The sequence below is a fragment of the Carcharodon carcharias genome, chromosome 20 (assembly GCF_017639515.1).
Source record: "Carcharodon carcharias isolate sCarCar2 chromosome 20, sCarCar2.pri, whole genome shotgun sequence".
In the NCBI taxonomy this organism is placed as follows: domain Eukaryota; kingdom Metazoa; phylum Chordata; class Chondrichthyes; order Lamniformes; family Lamnidae; genus Carcharodon; species Carcharodon carcharias.
In genome coordinates, this window is record NC_054486.1 from 71494695 (window position 1) to 71510378 (window position 15684).

A 15684-nucleotide genomic window follows, 5' to 3' on the forward strand; every position below is an offset into this window, starting at 1 on the left:
AAGTGGAAATTGGAAAGATGCTTGAGAGAAATAAACTTGTAGGGCTAAAGGGATAGTGAGGGAATGGGACCGACTGTATTGCTTTACAGAGAACTGGTTTGATTATAGGGCAATTGGCCGCTTTCTGTGCTGTTATGACTCCATGATTCTAAAATATAAAACATGACAACCTTCCCATTGCTAGTGCACAGAGTCCACATGAAGTATTTATAGGTTAGATGTGGAGAAAAGCTTACTCCTCTATTGTACCATTGCAGTGTGCCTAAACTTCAACCTCAAAGGAGCACCCCAACTAGGTCAGTATCTCATTTTCCATTTTGCACTTCACCCTCCTCCTTACCCCTCTGATTGATTGAGGTGAACAGTTTTGTGCTGCGAACCCATGTTCACTAGGAATTGAATTGAAACCACCCAAACTCATTTCACATAGTGGGGCAGAATTTTGCCCTCGGATGGCGTGCGGGCCCCACCGTCTCGGCGGCGGACAGACACCAAAATGGGCCGGCTGCCAGTTTGAGTGGGCGGGCCAATTAAGACCCACTCAGCGACCTGCCCGACTTCGCGTGTGTGTGTGTGTGTGTGTGTGTGTGTGTGTGTGTTTGGGGGCGGGGGGGTGGCGGTGGGAGAGAAGAGGGAATCGCCATCTGTCTACACTGGTCAAACAAGTACCTAACTATTCTAATCCCATTTTCCAGCACTAGGCCCATAGCCTTGTATGCCATGGCATCGCAAGTGCACGTCCAAATACTTCTTAAATGTTATGAGGGTTTCTGCCTCTACCACCCTTTCAGGCAGAGTTCCAGATTCCCACCACCCTCTGGGTGAAAAAAATTCTTCCTCACATCCTCTCTAAACTTCCTGCCCCTTACCCTAAATCTATGCCTCCCTGGATATTGATCCCTCCACCAGGGGGAAAAGTTCCTTCATGTCTACCCTATCTATGCCCCTCGATTTTATATGCCTCAATCATGTCCCCCCTCAATCTCCACTGCTCCAGGGAAAATAATCCCAATCTATCCAATCTCTCCTCTTAACTGAAGCTCTCCTGCCCAGGCAACATCCTGGTAAATCATGTCTGCGCTCTCTCTCATGCAATCACATCCTACCTATAATGCATATTCCAGAACTGCACGCAATACTCTAGCTGTGGCCTAACCAGCATTTTATACAGTTCCAGCATAACCTCCCTTTTCTTATATTCTGCGCCTCGGCTAATAAAGGCAAGTATCCCATATGCCTTCTTAATCAACTTAACTACCTGTCCCACTACCTTAACGGGCCGGTGGACATGCACACCAAGGCCCCTCTGATCCTTGGTACTTCCCAGGGTCCTGCCATTCATTGTGTATTCCCCGTGTCCTGCCCAAGTGCATCACCTCACACACTTATCCGGATTAAATTCCATTTGCCACACCGATCCACTGGACACAGGCATCCAGTCACAAAAACACCCCTCGACCATCACCCTCTAGTTCCTGCCACTCAGCCAATTCTGGATCCAATTTGCCAAATAGCCTTGGATCCCATGGGCTCTTACCTTCGTTATCAGTCGCCCATGCGGGATCTTATCAATAGTCTTGCTGAAGTCCAAGTAGACTACATCAAATGCATTGCCCTCATCTACACACCTGGTCACCTCTTCAAAAAATTCAGGGTAATTTTAATCCATAAGGGCCAGTGTGAGTAGAAGTGGGTGAGAGGTAAAAGAAATAAAAATATGGAAAACCTTATTCCACTGAAATAGATCTTGTGGAAAGCAACTAACATATGATCTGAGGTGCCACAATGTGAAACTCTAGTATTTGCAGGGTCTTCAAGAGTCTAATGATTGACTACCAGTGAAGTCAATATGGTATAAGTAACTGTAACCCATTCAGTAGGAGAAGCTCCAGAATTACTTCTGTTTTCATCTTGACTAGCCAAAATATTCCTGTTACTATTTCTGTTAAACTGATCACCCAACTCTTCTTCTTAGCTCCCATGTTAGTACTGTTAAAGTTGACAAAGCACCATGACCGGATGAGATGCATCTGAAGACACAAGAGAAGGAAGGTTGGAAATTGCAAAGGCACTTCCAATCCTTCTTAGAGACAAGGGTGGTGCCAGAGGACTGGAGAATTGCTAATGTTACACCCTTGCTCAAAAAAGGTGTAAAATAAGCCCACCAACTATAAAGACCAGTCAATTTAATCTCGGTGGTGGGAAAGATTTTAGATTTTGGACCCTGCCACCAATGGGAACAGCTTCTTCCTATTTACTCTGTCCAGACCCCTCATGATTTTGAATACCTCTATCAAATTTAAGTGAACTGCAGATGTTATTTCTGCTTTGGAAGATGTTCAATATTTTTCATACTGCCTGGATGAGGATGGCTCACTCCCCACCTTGAGCTTGCCCATGCTACTGCCACCCCAAGTTAAAATCAGGGCTATTGCTTTTATTTGTGCCAGAATGTAGTGAAAGTAAAACTTTTAAGCAACACTTTAAAAGTGTTTCTACATGATCTTATCAGCTTCTATGATTTTTGGCATTATGTAAGCTGTTCTTAATTTTCATTCTTTTATGTCAAAACAATTTTTTCAAATCACATCACTTTCTGTAGTTTTTTTTAAGAAAGTCTTTGAGCAGCTACCATTGATAATTCAAGTAGAGATTTTATTCATTTTTTTTTTAAAACATTCTAATTCTTAAGTGTTGTGATAATAAAGTCCTTCAGAAAATGCAATGATGTATGATATTGCTAGACACCAACTTCTAGTTGACCAAGATACAGAATCTGGCCAATTTAAACTAGACCAATGCTGGCTTGTGTTCGGCCTGTCAGATGTTGCCCTGTCTGACTACATGGACACAGATAGCACCCAGAATAAAAATCAAAACAAATTCCTAATAACTTAGTGCCCCACTGAGACCATTGTCATGGCGTGATATGTGCATGTGGAATGTTAATCTTTAATCTCATCAACTCATCAAATATATACTGAATTTGTTTAAAAGAAGTTGTAAAACAAGCAAAGACAATGACTGAAGATGGCTGCCACAGGTCATCAGACACATCTGCAAATCTAAGCTTGTCAGTTTCTGGAAGTTTCCAATGTGGATTATAATTAGGATATGCCAAGGCAAACCTCCTATGGAATTTCACACCTGATGTCAAAAATTACTTCAAAGATGAACAGCTCTCAGCATTTGAATTACTAGAGCAACATTCCAAGCCCCCAGGCAGAGACAGAAGGTCTACCAGGACAATGGCTATATAGATGTGGATATGTTCTGCCTGGCACATCACATGGGAGAATGGTCCATCAGAAGTGATGGCTGGGATAATTTTAAAAAAAATCACCTAGGCTCTAACACAATAGTCATGATCTATCCAGACAAGTGCTAATCAACTACCTTCTGTGGAATACTCAAATCATTATGGAGAGAGCTCATGTGAGCAGAATCACCATTTTGAAATGTCTTTTATTGCAACAGCCTGGTTGCTTTTGGACAGTCTGAAGTCGTCGCCTGAAAATGGATGAGTAACACCACCGCTCTCCCTGCTGTCTCAAGCTCAGAGCTCTGTTACAGTTTGGAATACATTACAGAGAAATAGAATTTCAATCAAAATAAACTCTGCCTGCTTATATTATACTGGAGTCAACAGACAGAAGTTTGGAGGATGCTTCAAAATTGAAAAAGTGTTTCCAGGGAAAACACCAGACCCGTTAAATAAACTGCCTCAGCTATGAACACCAGCGAAGGATTCAAACAGTGTACTTTTTTTTTTGCCTTTTATCATTGAATCTTAATTGGGCCAAAAGTTAACTTCCTCTACTGTATAACTTGTAAATTTGCATGCTTACATGCGTGCGTTGCAAAGGTCAGGATGTGTGTTTACTTTTTAAAATATATTTTATTATTTCTTTATCTAGGTGGGTTTTTAGCTCAGTTAAAAATAAACTTTTTTTGCTTGAACTCAAGAAAGTCTTTTGGACTGAGGTCTTTGAAATCAGCACAAAGAGTTATGTACAGACTGAGTTGGCACCTTCATCCTTATAAATTAAAAAAAATCCTATTACGATCAATCAAGGAGTAGGAAAGAAAGGACTATTCCTGACATGTTAGGATATTAACTATTTCCTAGTCAACAAGCGATTAAATCAGTAATTAGAGGTTAAAAGGTTAAACACATCACTGGGTGCATACAAAGGAGAGGGAGAGGGATATCAAAAGACGGTTGTCCCTTTAAGACATTGCACAATAAGTGCAATGGAGAGGGTGTTTTCACCGGTAGTGAGGTGGTGGAAAATGGACTGAAGTTCAGAGAAATAAGAAACAAAAGAAAGAAAGATAATAAGACATTTACAGATTCTGAGGCGGATTCTTCTAGGAAAGAAAGGAGAACAGAAGAGATAGTCATCATTAAAAGTACATCTAAACATAAAAGTTTGACTAAAATGAATACAATTAAGTTGGCAACTTTCCATAAGAATGAAATTGGAGATATTAAATTTGCTAAAAATTTACTGAATGTAATCTGTTGATTTTTTTTGTAGAGATTCCCAGCAAAGGAACAAGGCTTTGGAAACCAAATATTTTGGAAAACAACAGGTGAACAGTTTTATTCCGGGAGACCGGAAAATTGTACAAGGGCTATGTGCTGGGGCGAATTTTGATATCAGTGTGAAAGATGCGATGAGAATTGTTCGGGGTGGGAAAGTAGTAGAAGTTAAAGGTAATCAAAGCATGAGGAATCGAGTGAGGAGTGAGAGTACCTTAGTTATTTTGAATTTTTAAGGGGAGGTACTGCCTGAAAAAGGTGCTTTTGGGATATTTAAGTTTTTCAGTGACACCATACATTCCTCCTCCATTGCACGGTTTTAAGCTTCAGAGGGTTGGTCATAAAGCAGAGATGTAGATGTGGAGGAGCTCACGATTATGGGAAATGTAGGGAAGCAGTGGAGGTTAAGTGTTGTAACTGTGGGGGTAAACAGTGCTGTTTCTGGTGAGTGTGAGAAAATATTGAAGCGCAGGAGGTACAGAAGTTGAGGATGGAGGGTAAGCTGACTTATGGAGAGGCAATGAAAACTGAGGGGAAGGGCAGTGGGAGAGACAGATATTTTGAGAGATATGGGAGGGAATACAACAGAACCTGTGGTTGTGACTCAGAATAAGGTTTCAAGATCAACTGATCTAGTGGTGGTCAATGAAGTTAATTTCTTCGCCTTTGTTACTGAAGTGATCAATTGTACTGCACAAACCCAAAGCAAAACAGAGAAAATGAAGATTGTTAAGGCAGCTGAGAAGTACCTGGATGTTCATGGTATGTGCCTTGAGAAAATAAGTGGGGCGCTCCTGCAACCATCTCAATCTTCTCCAGTTAGTTGGCTTCATGTTGGCTTTTTAATATTACAATGGAATGCCAGAAGTTTGATTGCAAATGGTCAAGAGTTTAAACAATTTTTAGCTGATTTAATTGAAGCGCCAGATATTATATGTATTCAAGGAACTTGGTTAAAATCATGCTTAGATTGTGTTTTCCAGGGATATGTGGCAATTTGGAAGGATAGGATTGTGGGTGATGGAGGGCGGATAAGCTCTTTTTCTTAGAAACTCAAATTATAGAATTATTAATTTATATACTTATTTAGAATGCAATATTGTTGAAAGTTGGTGTTATTCTAGTTTCCTTTTGATTAATTTTTATAATCCTTATAAAGATCTCATTATTGAAGAATTAGAAGCCTTGACATCAGGTGTCAAAAGCCTATTATGTGGTGTGGGGATTTTAACGTACATAGTCCGATGAGGGGTAATAGTCATAGAGATAGAAATGGTAGGGCGGGTGTCGAAGGTTTACTTGGCCATTGCAATCTGGTGTGCTTGAATGATGAGGGGCGTATTAGAATAAATGTTGGTAAAAACATTTTGTTGTGCCTGGATCTAATGCTGGTTGCCAGTGCTTTGGCAGAAAGATGTGAATGGGATGTTTATGAAGACTCTACTATTGAAAGTGATCATTTGCCTATACGGGGAAGAGCAGGGTTGCGTTTAAATGAAGAAATAACTAAAGGGGAGTTCACAGTGGTATTTTTGTAAAGGAGGGTGGACAGTTTTTCAGAAGAGGTGTGTAGATAGCATTAAAGGTCTGGGATTTACAGAAAATGTGGATACTTTTAAGTAATGACTTATACGACATAGTATTGGGTGCTGTAGAAATGTCTATTCCACAGAAGAATTGTGCCTTGGTGGAATGTGGTTTATGATTTGGCGATAAAGGAGGAATAAAGCCTTCAAGTTGATGCACAAAGCTTTACATCTGAAGCAGTATTGGATTATAATAGGAAGAAAGCCATAGATCATCAAGTTATTAGGTGAGAGAAAAAGTAGTATTGGAGGAATTATTCTGATAGTATGGAGAGGGATGCATCAATAGGTGATGTTTGGGAAAAGATCAGGAATAATGGAATTTTTAAGATCAAAACTATTCCAGTGTTGGTAGATGGAGATGATGTTGCCAAAACCAATCTGGAAAAGGCAAATATGCTGTCAAAGGCTTTTGACAAGGTACATAGTAGTGGTAATTTAGATCTTGAATTTCTCATATTTGCAAATCTTTTCTAGTTTTGTAAAAGAATATATAGATAAGAATTGGTTTGCTTATATTCAACTTTATACTGCTGGTTCTAAGGATCCTGAGATGGGAAGGACAGGTTCAGTAGCTTTTATTCCTGAATTTAATGTTACGATTGCAAAAAGGTTATCTGACAATTTATCAGTCTTTTCAGTTGAATTGCTGGCAATTATGTTGGCTTTAGAGTGGGTATTGGAGATAAAGTCATTGAGAGTTATAATTTCTTCAGATTCACCATCAGCATTGGCCTCTATCCTATTTTGTTTTTCTGAACCCAGGCAGGATTTTATTTTTGAAAATTTTCATTTATTGTATAACACAACAGCTGGGTATTGTGGATTTTTTATGGATACCAGCACATAAAGGTGTGATAGGGAATGAGGCAGCATATTCGTTGGCTGAAAGTTCTATAAATCACTTGATTCCAGATATTGAGATTTCATTAGAGAAGATGGAAATCAAATCTATTATTACGGATAAACTGGCAACAAAAGTGGAATACGAATGAGAAAGGAAGACATTTTTATCAGATTCAAAACAATGTGAACTTATGTGAAGTTATCTAGTAAATTCACTGGGAAGTGTAGAAGGGATGAGGTGATTATGAGCAGGTATTGTATTGGACACTGTGGGTTAAATAACTGTTTAATAGTTGATGGTGTGTCAGGAGTGTGGGGAAGGATTCATTCCATCAGTGGAGCATGTTTCACTACACTACTAAATTTGCAGCTGAAAGGGAACTCTGCAGTCTAATTTACAACAGAAGGGTAAAGAGTGTGATACGGTGGCTAGTATTTTAGCAGTTAGCTTAGGGTATTGGGATATTTATAAAGTTGTGTTGCCTTTTTTTATATTTCACAGGATCGGTGCATAGAATTTAGTTTTTTTATTTGTATGGCACTACTTCCTCCGATACAGTAGGTGGCAGTAATACACCAAAGAGGTGTGAATTTGCCAGAAGCCATAAAAAAGAAGAAAAAGCAAAGATCGAGAGAGAGAGAATTGTGTATGTGTTGGAATAAAGCTCTGGCTGGGAGAAGTAAAGGCTTGGTTTCTTTCTATCTTACCAACTAGCCAGTGGAGTTTCACAATGGTAACAGAGGATGGTTGCTGCCTGTAAGTAAAAGACTGGAAACAAAGCTTCCTTCAGATAAAAGACTGTATTTGGTTTCATTAATCTTTCCACATAAGACACAATACCACAAGCTTGGGCTAAGTTCTGGACTGCAGTAAAGTTAATTGGCAGCAACTCAGTAGTCACCTGACCAAAACAAATGATTTTACAAATCTTTCTCAAATGCTAGAAATTGGGACAACTGTCATTGTATTTTTTTGGAATAATGCATAATCTTTGAGCAACGTATTAAGGGATGTTTGAAAGAAAAATAAAGAATGCTGAAAACACACAGCAAAAAGAGAGGTCAGATTTAGATTAGGCAGTAGGCCATTCAGCCCCTTCAGCCTGTTCTGCCATTCATTCAGAGCATGGTTAAACTGTATCTTAACTGCATCAACCTGCCTTGGCTACATATTCTTTTACACCCTTGACTTGCAAAAATCTATCAACATCTCCTATTTTAAAATTATTTACTGAATTAGCATCTACTGCTTCAAGGAGAATTTCATACTTCTAAGTAACACCCTTTGTATGAAGTAGTATTTCCTAACTTCTCTCTTGAATGCCTTGGTTCTCTTTTTAAGGTTATATCCCCTTTTCCTGGACTACCCCTACAAGCAGAAGTTTCTGTCCACCCTATCAAAATCCTAAAAGTTAATCAAATCACTCATTTGCTTTCTGTATTCCAAGGAATGCATGCTTTTTGTGTAATTTCTCATCATAATCCAACCCTTGGAGCTGTGGTAACATTCGTGTGAATCTGTGTTGCACACCTTCCAAGTCCAATATATCTTATGGTGCAGTGCCCAGAACGATACAAAGAACTCCAAATGTTGTCTAACCAGTGCTTTGTATAGCTGTAACAACTTCTCTTTTATATTCTAGCCTTCTACTCAATTAGTCTGTACCTGATCATCCCTTTTAGTTATTTATAATACATGGACCTGTAAATCTGTTTTGACCTCCACTGTTCTCAGCTTAACACCGTTTAAAAACTACTCAGAACTATATCCTCTTTTGGTCTAAAATTGAGGACATCACGTTTAATCCATTGAAATCCTTCTGCCAATTTTGTCCAATTCTATAATCTTTCAAGGTCTTTTTGTATTTTTATGCTCTTATCTACACTAATTAATAAATCTTTGTGATATTGGTATACTTGGACAAATGGCTCTCTGTCATTCATGTTGTTAATAAATAGTCTAATTCTCAGCCCAGATCTTTGTAGGAAATCACCAGTCACTTTCTTCCAATTTGAATACATACCCATTATCCCTATTTTCTGTCTTCTACTACTTAAGCAGCCTCCTAACTAGGCTAACAGTTTCCTTTCAATCCCAGGGACTTAACTTTATCTGACAGCCTGTTACGTGAAACATTCTAGAACTTCATTTAAACTACATCCCTGTCTACTACTTCAGTTACTTCCACAAAGTTCAATAGGACATAACCTATTCCTTAAAAATCAATATTGGCACACACTCTCCACAGCTCAAAATTTATCTAAGTGCTCAGTCACCTTGTCCTTAATTATAGATTTTAAAACTTGGCTGCAACTGTCGAATGCCATTAAAATCTATTACCTGAATCAGCAGCATTGCAGATTTGTTTGCTTAACAATGGGAATGCAGAAATGCCTTTCTCAGCAGGAATGAAGGCCTCTGATTCTAAACCTTTTTCTTGCCTCCTACCACACTCTTCACAAAATGGATTTCAAGCGTAAAACTATACTTGGAAGCACGGCAAAAATAAAGTTTGCTTTTTTGCACATGTAAACATGTGCGCCTGACACTGTTTCTTTAAAATGCACTAACAGATCTACAATTTCCTGGTTTCTCACTAAATTTTCTTAAATATATATTTTCTCTTTCCAAGTTCTAACAGATCAGCTGCTTACTTCAACTATTATTGATATAAAGGTAGGTAGCCAACGGTCATAAAAAATAAAAATGAGCAATGTAATCAGATTCAACAAACAGACTTAAAATAATTTCAAAGCTTATTAACTTTGGGCAGAACAATTTGGGTCTGATGCTATCAGAACCGACAATTCTGACAAAAAAGATTTCCTTTGATCAAAATATTGGTTTCTGATGAAGAATCACATTCAAAACTTTAACCCGTCTTTCTTTTTCAGAAGTCAAGTGACTGTTGTCCATTTCCCATGTGTCTTTCCAATTATTTCTGATATTTAGAAATCCTGTTTTTTTTCTTCTAACTCATCCCTGTGGATTCAGCCACAGGAAAAACAGACGTGTAAGTGCAACGTCTCTTCTTTCTATGGTGAGTCTTCCTATTATTTGTCAATTTTTTAAGATTCATATTTCCAGTGTGGCCTTAATGTTTGCTGTTAATCTATGCTGCAAAGGTTAAGTTTTAACTTCCACCTCTAACCTCTACTGCATTGTCACCCCTCCCCCTCCCCCTCCCCAATCTTACAGCTTCCACATATTCTTTCCCACCATATTGCTGACTTTCAAAATACAACATTCTTGAGGTAATGGTTTGGGCTGCTGCATCACTTTCCTTTTTTTTTTAAACAATTTTTTTTAATGCTGTTTTTGGGCCAAAAGATTTTTTCACAGCAAAATGTATAAATGAATCAGCAGTACATTGGACTCTGCCAGCCATGTAAAAGGCAGACAAGCAACTTTAATTATGCTTATTATACCATCCACATCAACCAAAACTCTTAAACAGTCCTATAATTACAGTAAACACATTTCCCATTCAGCCTACACTAAAAATGCAAACTCCAATAAAAATGCATGTAAGGCACCTGACTTCGGTGTGCATTGCAATGCTATCAGAAGATTGCAGGTTTGAGTCCTGCTGTGATTGCTTTAGTAGTCGATTTGTGGTGCCATGATCGTATAGTGGTTAGTGCTCGGTGTTGTGGCTGCAGCAACCTCGGTTCAAAGCCGAGTCACAGCAGTATTGATTTCAACATCTGGGGTCCTCTTCAATAGCTCAGCAGGTAAAGTGGATGACAGTAGATGATCATTAAGCTGGCATCCTTAAGTTGCTGGTTCAATTCCAGCTTGAAGGCAGCCCCCCATTTCTAAGTTGTTTCTGTAGTGTAATGGATATCACTTTAGCCTTACCATAAGACCATAAGACATAGGAGCAGAAATTAGACCATTCGGCCCATCGAGTCTGCTCCGCCATTCAAATCATGGCTGATAAGTTTCTCAACCCCATTCTCCCGCCTTCTCCCTGTAACCTTTGATCCCCTTACCAATCAAGAACCTATCTATCTCGGTCTTAAATATGCTCAATGACCTGGCCTCCACAGCCTTCTGTGGCAATGAATTCCATAGATTCACCATGCTCTGGCTAAAGAAGTTTCTCTTCATCTCTGTTCTAAAAGGTCTTCCCTTTACTCTGAGGCGGTGCCCTCTCTCCTACTAATGGAAACATCTTCCCCACGTCCACTCTATCCAGGCCTTTCAGTATTCTGTAAATTACAGACGAAAGGTCCCCAGTTCACAAATGAGCAGCGACATTATCAAAACTTGCTCAGAGTGAGGAAAATTAAAAGAATGCATCCTGTGTGCTCTACAAATGCACATGTGCCTTATAGCAAAGGAAAATGCCATGTTCTTTAGACTAAATTCAATGTACACCCCTTACTTTATAGACAAACAAGCTTTATGAAGAGAAAATATCCCACATACCATACAACTACTTTCCCTCTATCCAACAAAAGTGTGCTCAACAGCCAAATATATGTTCTAAGATAACACAAATAAAAGTGGTGCAAAGTTCATAGGACTGGAAGAATGAGAAAGGATCAATGGAGGACTGTGAACTGCAGAGGTGCAGCCCTGGGGAAACAGAACAGACTTAGAACATTTGGTATTAGTAAACTCTTTAAATTAATGTTTGCGAGCTTATACTGCAAAATCATATACAATATAATCAACGTTGTCCAATATATTAGCCTCCAGCCACGCAGCTAATTGGGGGGATCAGGTTTAACGAATTCATTTTTTTGATTAGTAAGTTGAAATAAGTAATAGTGTAGGGCATGTTATTTCAATAATTGTGTTCGTTGGTCAGATTGTAAGAAGACAAGCAGAGTGTTTGGGATTCTTAAGAGTGCTTTACTTCATTGGTCACTGAATATCTTTAGATTCCCCTCTTGAACTATCCCTAGGCCCCTCCTATTTCTCATAGTGCACATTGCCCCCGCAGCCTTTCCTCCATCATATGGTCAGAACTGGGGATGTTTGCTTATGATTGCAGTTTTTAAGCCATTTAAGACAAATTATGAAGTAGTCTGTGCCTAGATGCAGCAAGACCTGGAAAAAATTCAGGCTTGGGCTGATAAGTGACAAGTAACACATGTACCACAGAAGTGGCAGGCAATGATCATCTCCAACAAGACAGAACCTAACCGTCTCTCTCTGACATCCAACAGTATTTATTACCATTGCTGAATTCCCCCACCTTCAACATCCTGGAGGGGGTTACCACTGACCAGAAATTTAACTGGACCAGCCAGATAAGTATTCTGGCTTTAAAAGCAAGTTAGAGGCTGAGAATTCTGTGGAGAGTAACTCACCATCTCACTCCCCTATGGCTATCCACTATCTACTTGGCACAAGTCACTACTGTGATGGGATATTCCCCACTTGCCTGGATGGATACAGCCCCAACAGCACACAGAAAACTCAACACCATCCAGGACAAAGCAGCCTGCTTGGCTGGCACCCCATGTACCACCTTAAACATTCACTTCTTCCAACACCGGTGCACAGTATGTACAATATGCAAGATGCAGTGCAGCCTTAACTCACCAAGCCTCCTTCGACAGTACCTTCCAAACCCATGACTTGTACCACCTAGGAGAAGAGCAGTAGATGCATGCGAGCACCACCACCTGCAAGTTGCACTCCAAGCCCCACACCATACTGACTTGGAACTATATAATTGCTGGCTCAAAACCTCTCAACATTGTGGTGCACAGAGACCATATGGACTGCAGCTGCTCAGAAACACAACTCACAATCGCATTAGGGTTGGTCAACAAATCCCAGCCTTGCCAGCAATGCTCATATCCTATGAAAGAATTTTTAAGAAAGTTTGATCCAAGACAAACTTCCAACCACATATCCGCACCGTCATTAAGACTACCTACTTCCATCTTCGTAACACCTTCCAACTCCACCCCACTTCAGCTCATCATTATCTCTAAACTTCAGTATTCCAACAAACTCTGGCCTCCCATTTTCAACACTCTCGAAACTTGGTCCATCCAAAACTCTGCTACCCCTTTCCTTACTCACACCAAGACCTATTCACCCATTATCCTGCGGTTCGTTGCTGTACATTGGCTTCCAGTAGAGCAAAGGCTTGATTTTAAAATTTTCATCCTTGTTTTCAAATTCCTCCATGTTATCACCCCTCCCTGTTTCTGCAATCCCCTCCAATTCTGACCTCTTGCAAATCCCGGGTTTTAAGTGCTCCACCATTGGCAGCCAATTAATCTAATCTGTCCCAATATCTCCTTATGGCTCAGTGTCAAATTATACATATCAAATTATACAATAACACTCCAGTGAAGCACATGGGGCATTTTAATATTTTAAAAATGTAAGTAGGCATTGTTATTCTTCATAGCAGTATGACCATTTGGAAAGTAAATTGTCCATTTGCAAGTTATTTTTACTTCTAAGTTTACTTAAAAACTTTTGATATTTGCAATTCCTTCCAAATTTCCACACCAACTATCATCTTCTATTCCACTCACCCCTGACATATCACCTTTCATTCCCATCTCATCCATCACCATTCTCTCCCCGACCTCCCAATCATCATCTTGCACCTCTCACTATTCTTTCCTACCCTACTCTTCTCCTTTACTCCTGAACTCAAACTGTAGCTCCTGTAACTCAGAAATGATCTGTGGTTTCTTTAATTAGGGCTAAAGAACCAAAAGGAAATTACTACTTAATTGTGTAGAATTACAACATGGCATTCCAAGTATTTTAATTTTATCAAAATTAATAAAAATCAGTAATTTTTCTATAAGATCTCGATTCAAAACTTGTTGACAGCCCCAGGGCTTGATTTTTCATTTGGGGGGGCAGGATTTTCATGGGCCGTGATCAGCCATGGAGACAGGTGGCAAGTAATCTCTCACTGCTGCCTGGCGTGGCAGATTGCCGACACCATCCCACCACAGGTCTTTTTCCCAGAAGCAGGATTGGAGGCAGAAAGCAGCGGGTAGCCAACTGAATTATGTTAAAGGCCAATTAAGGTCAGATATCAGAGGCCGAATGGAAATTTTCAAAGGCATCAGGAACAGGCCAGCTCCCTGGAGGTGGCCTCTTGGCAACAGATCAAGGGGGAGCACGCCAGGATGCCTTTGAGCCCTCACTACCTACCTGGCCACAATGGTGACAGAGCAGCTGTGGCCATTTTTTTAAAATTCAAATTTGTTAAAGTTGCTGAGAAATGGAGGTACTTTCTCCCCACCCCTTACCTGGAATGATAGGCTGCAATTTCTTCCATGCCGGAGGGCATCTTAATGACTCAGAGTCCATCAGTCATCCTTAATTTCATAATGTGTGCACCCTCTGACAGGCTTACCAAATGAAAATTAATGCTGGGTAACTACTCTTGACAGTACAGGGTTAGGACCCCCATTTGACTTCTATATTGGGCTCCCGACCCAAAAAATAAGTTGCTGTCCCAGATTTCTGACATCCAAAATATTATTTCAAAGTCTCCAAATCACACCTAACAGATTATATTTATTAATTTCCTTTTACCAACTCTTTCTCAATGTGTCGAGAAAAGAGACACTGCACAAAATTAGGAAATAATAAAATTCTAACCCTGACTTACCTTTAATTTCCACTTCAGCATTGACAAGCGGACGTAGATTAGGTGAAGAAAATGCAGTAAAGCTTCCTGCATCTATTTTTGTCACCCTGTTTCCTCTGTATAATTTATGTTGAAAATACAGACTGACCTAAATAATTGAACACAAAGTCAGGACTGCAAATAGTAGCTGCTGAATTAGCATATCAAACAAGATCAGACATTTGAGCTTACTGTAGGCTACACACTTACTTCTGGTATTACATACTGGCCGGCAATCAGCAGTGCCCCAAGCAAATTATCATGGCCGTCATTTCTCATCTCATAGATGGGAACCTGGAAGAAGAAAAGGAGCTGTAAAATCTGATTTGACAAGGCAGAAAGAACATAATGATGAAAGTACAATACTAGATTTATTGGTTAGGGATTAGTGAGGAAATTGTCTGGCTGTTTGACATTGTTTTTGTTGTATTTGATAACCCACTATTTCCTCCCCAACTCCCTTCGGAGTTATTTTCATCTCGCTCTTTTCTGGTTGCACCAAACCTCAATACTTGCTGCCAAGGTAACAGTGAATGACTTACTGGCAGTGATGAGGCCCCAATTTTTCCAACTCCCTCTGGGACAATGATTACCTCTGTTCTGAACTATCCCATAAAAGCACAGCTGGACAATGTGAAATCAGACACGTCATCCTAACTCACAGCTCTACACCATGACAGCACAGCATTTTTGCTCCTATATTCTCTACTATACTGCATCTCTATGAAGTATATTCGTGTTAATTCCAATAATTGTATGTCAAAAAAGAATGAATCTGAAGCTAGCCTGTACCTGAAAACAGGTTCATTTCCAAGACAGCAAAGTCATAGACTCTCCCAGTTCCTCTCAGACACCCTGAGTGAATTAGTTTATATTCTCTCGCAATGATTCCCTAATCTTGCCCCCAGTTGGGGACAGCAGTACTTTAATTACCAATTTAAAGCATATATTCTATTGCAGCACAATTTCAACATTCCCTTTTAAAGCAAAAAAAAGTGCATTTCCACTCCAGAGAAAAAAAAATGAAAATAGAAAAATGAATCACCCATCTTCAAAAAAACCTCACATCCGGACT

At 39.6% G+C, this 15684-nt stretch overlaps 1 protein-coding gene across 8 annotated transcripts in view; it reads right to left on the bottom strand.

The window, feature by feature from the left end:
- LOC121292617 (60 kDa lysophospholipase-like) overlaps positions 1 to 15684 on the bottom strand; it is a 124085-nt gene that overhangs the window by 56770 nt on the left and 51631 nt on the right. For all 8 annotated transcript variants that reach the window (XR_005946300.1, XR_005946301.1, XR_005946302.1 and 5 more), the window contains 2 exons: positions 14820 to 14903; positions 14592 to 14718 (listed from right to left, as the gene is read on the bottom strand). Coding sequence is in view for 5 of the 8 variants with exons in the window: in XM_041214815.1 (XP_041070749.1) it covers positions 14592 to 14718; positions 14820 to 14903 (211 nt within the window). In the remaining 3 variants the exon portion in view is untranslated. The remainder of the gene's footprint in view (positions 1 to 14591; positions 14719 to 14819; positions 14904 to 15684) is intronic.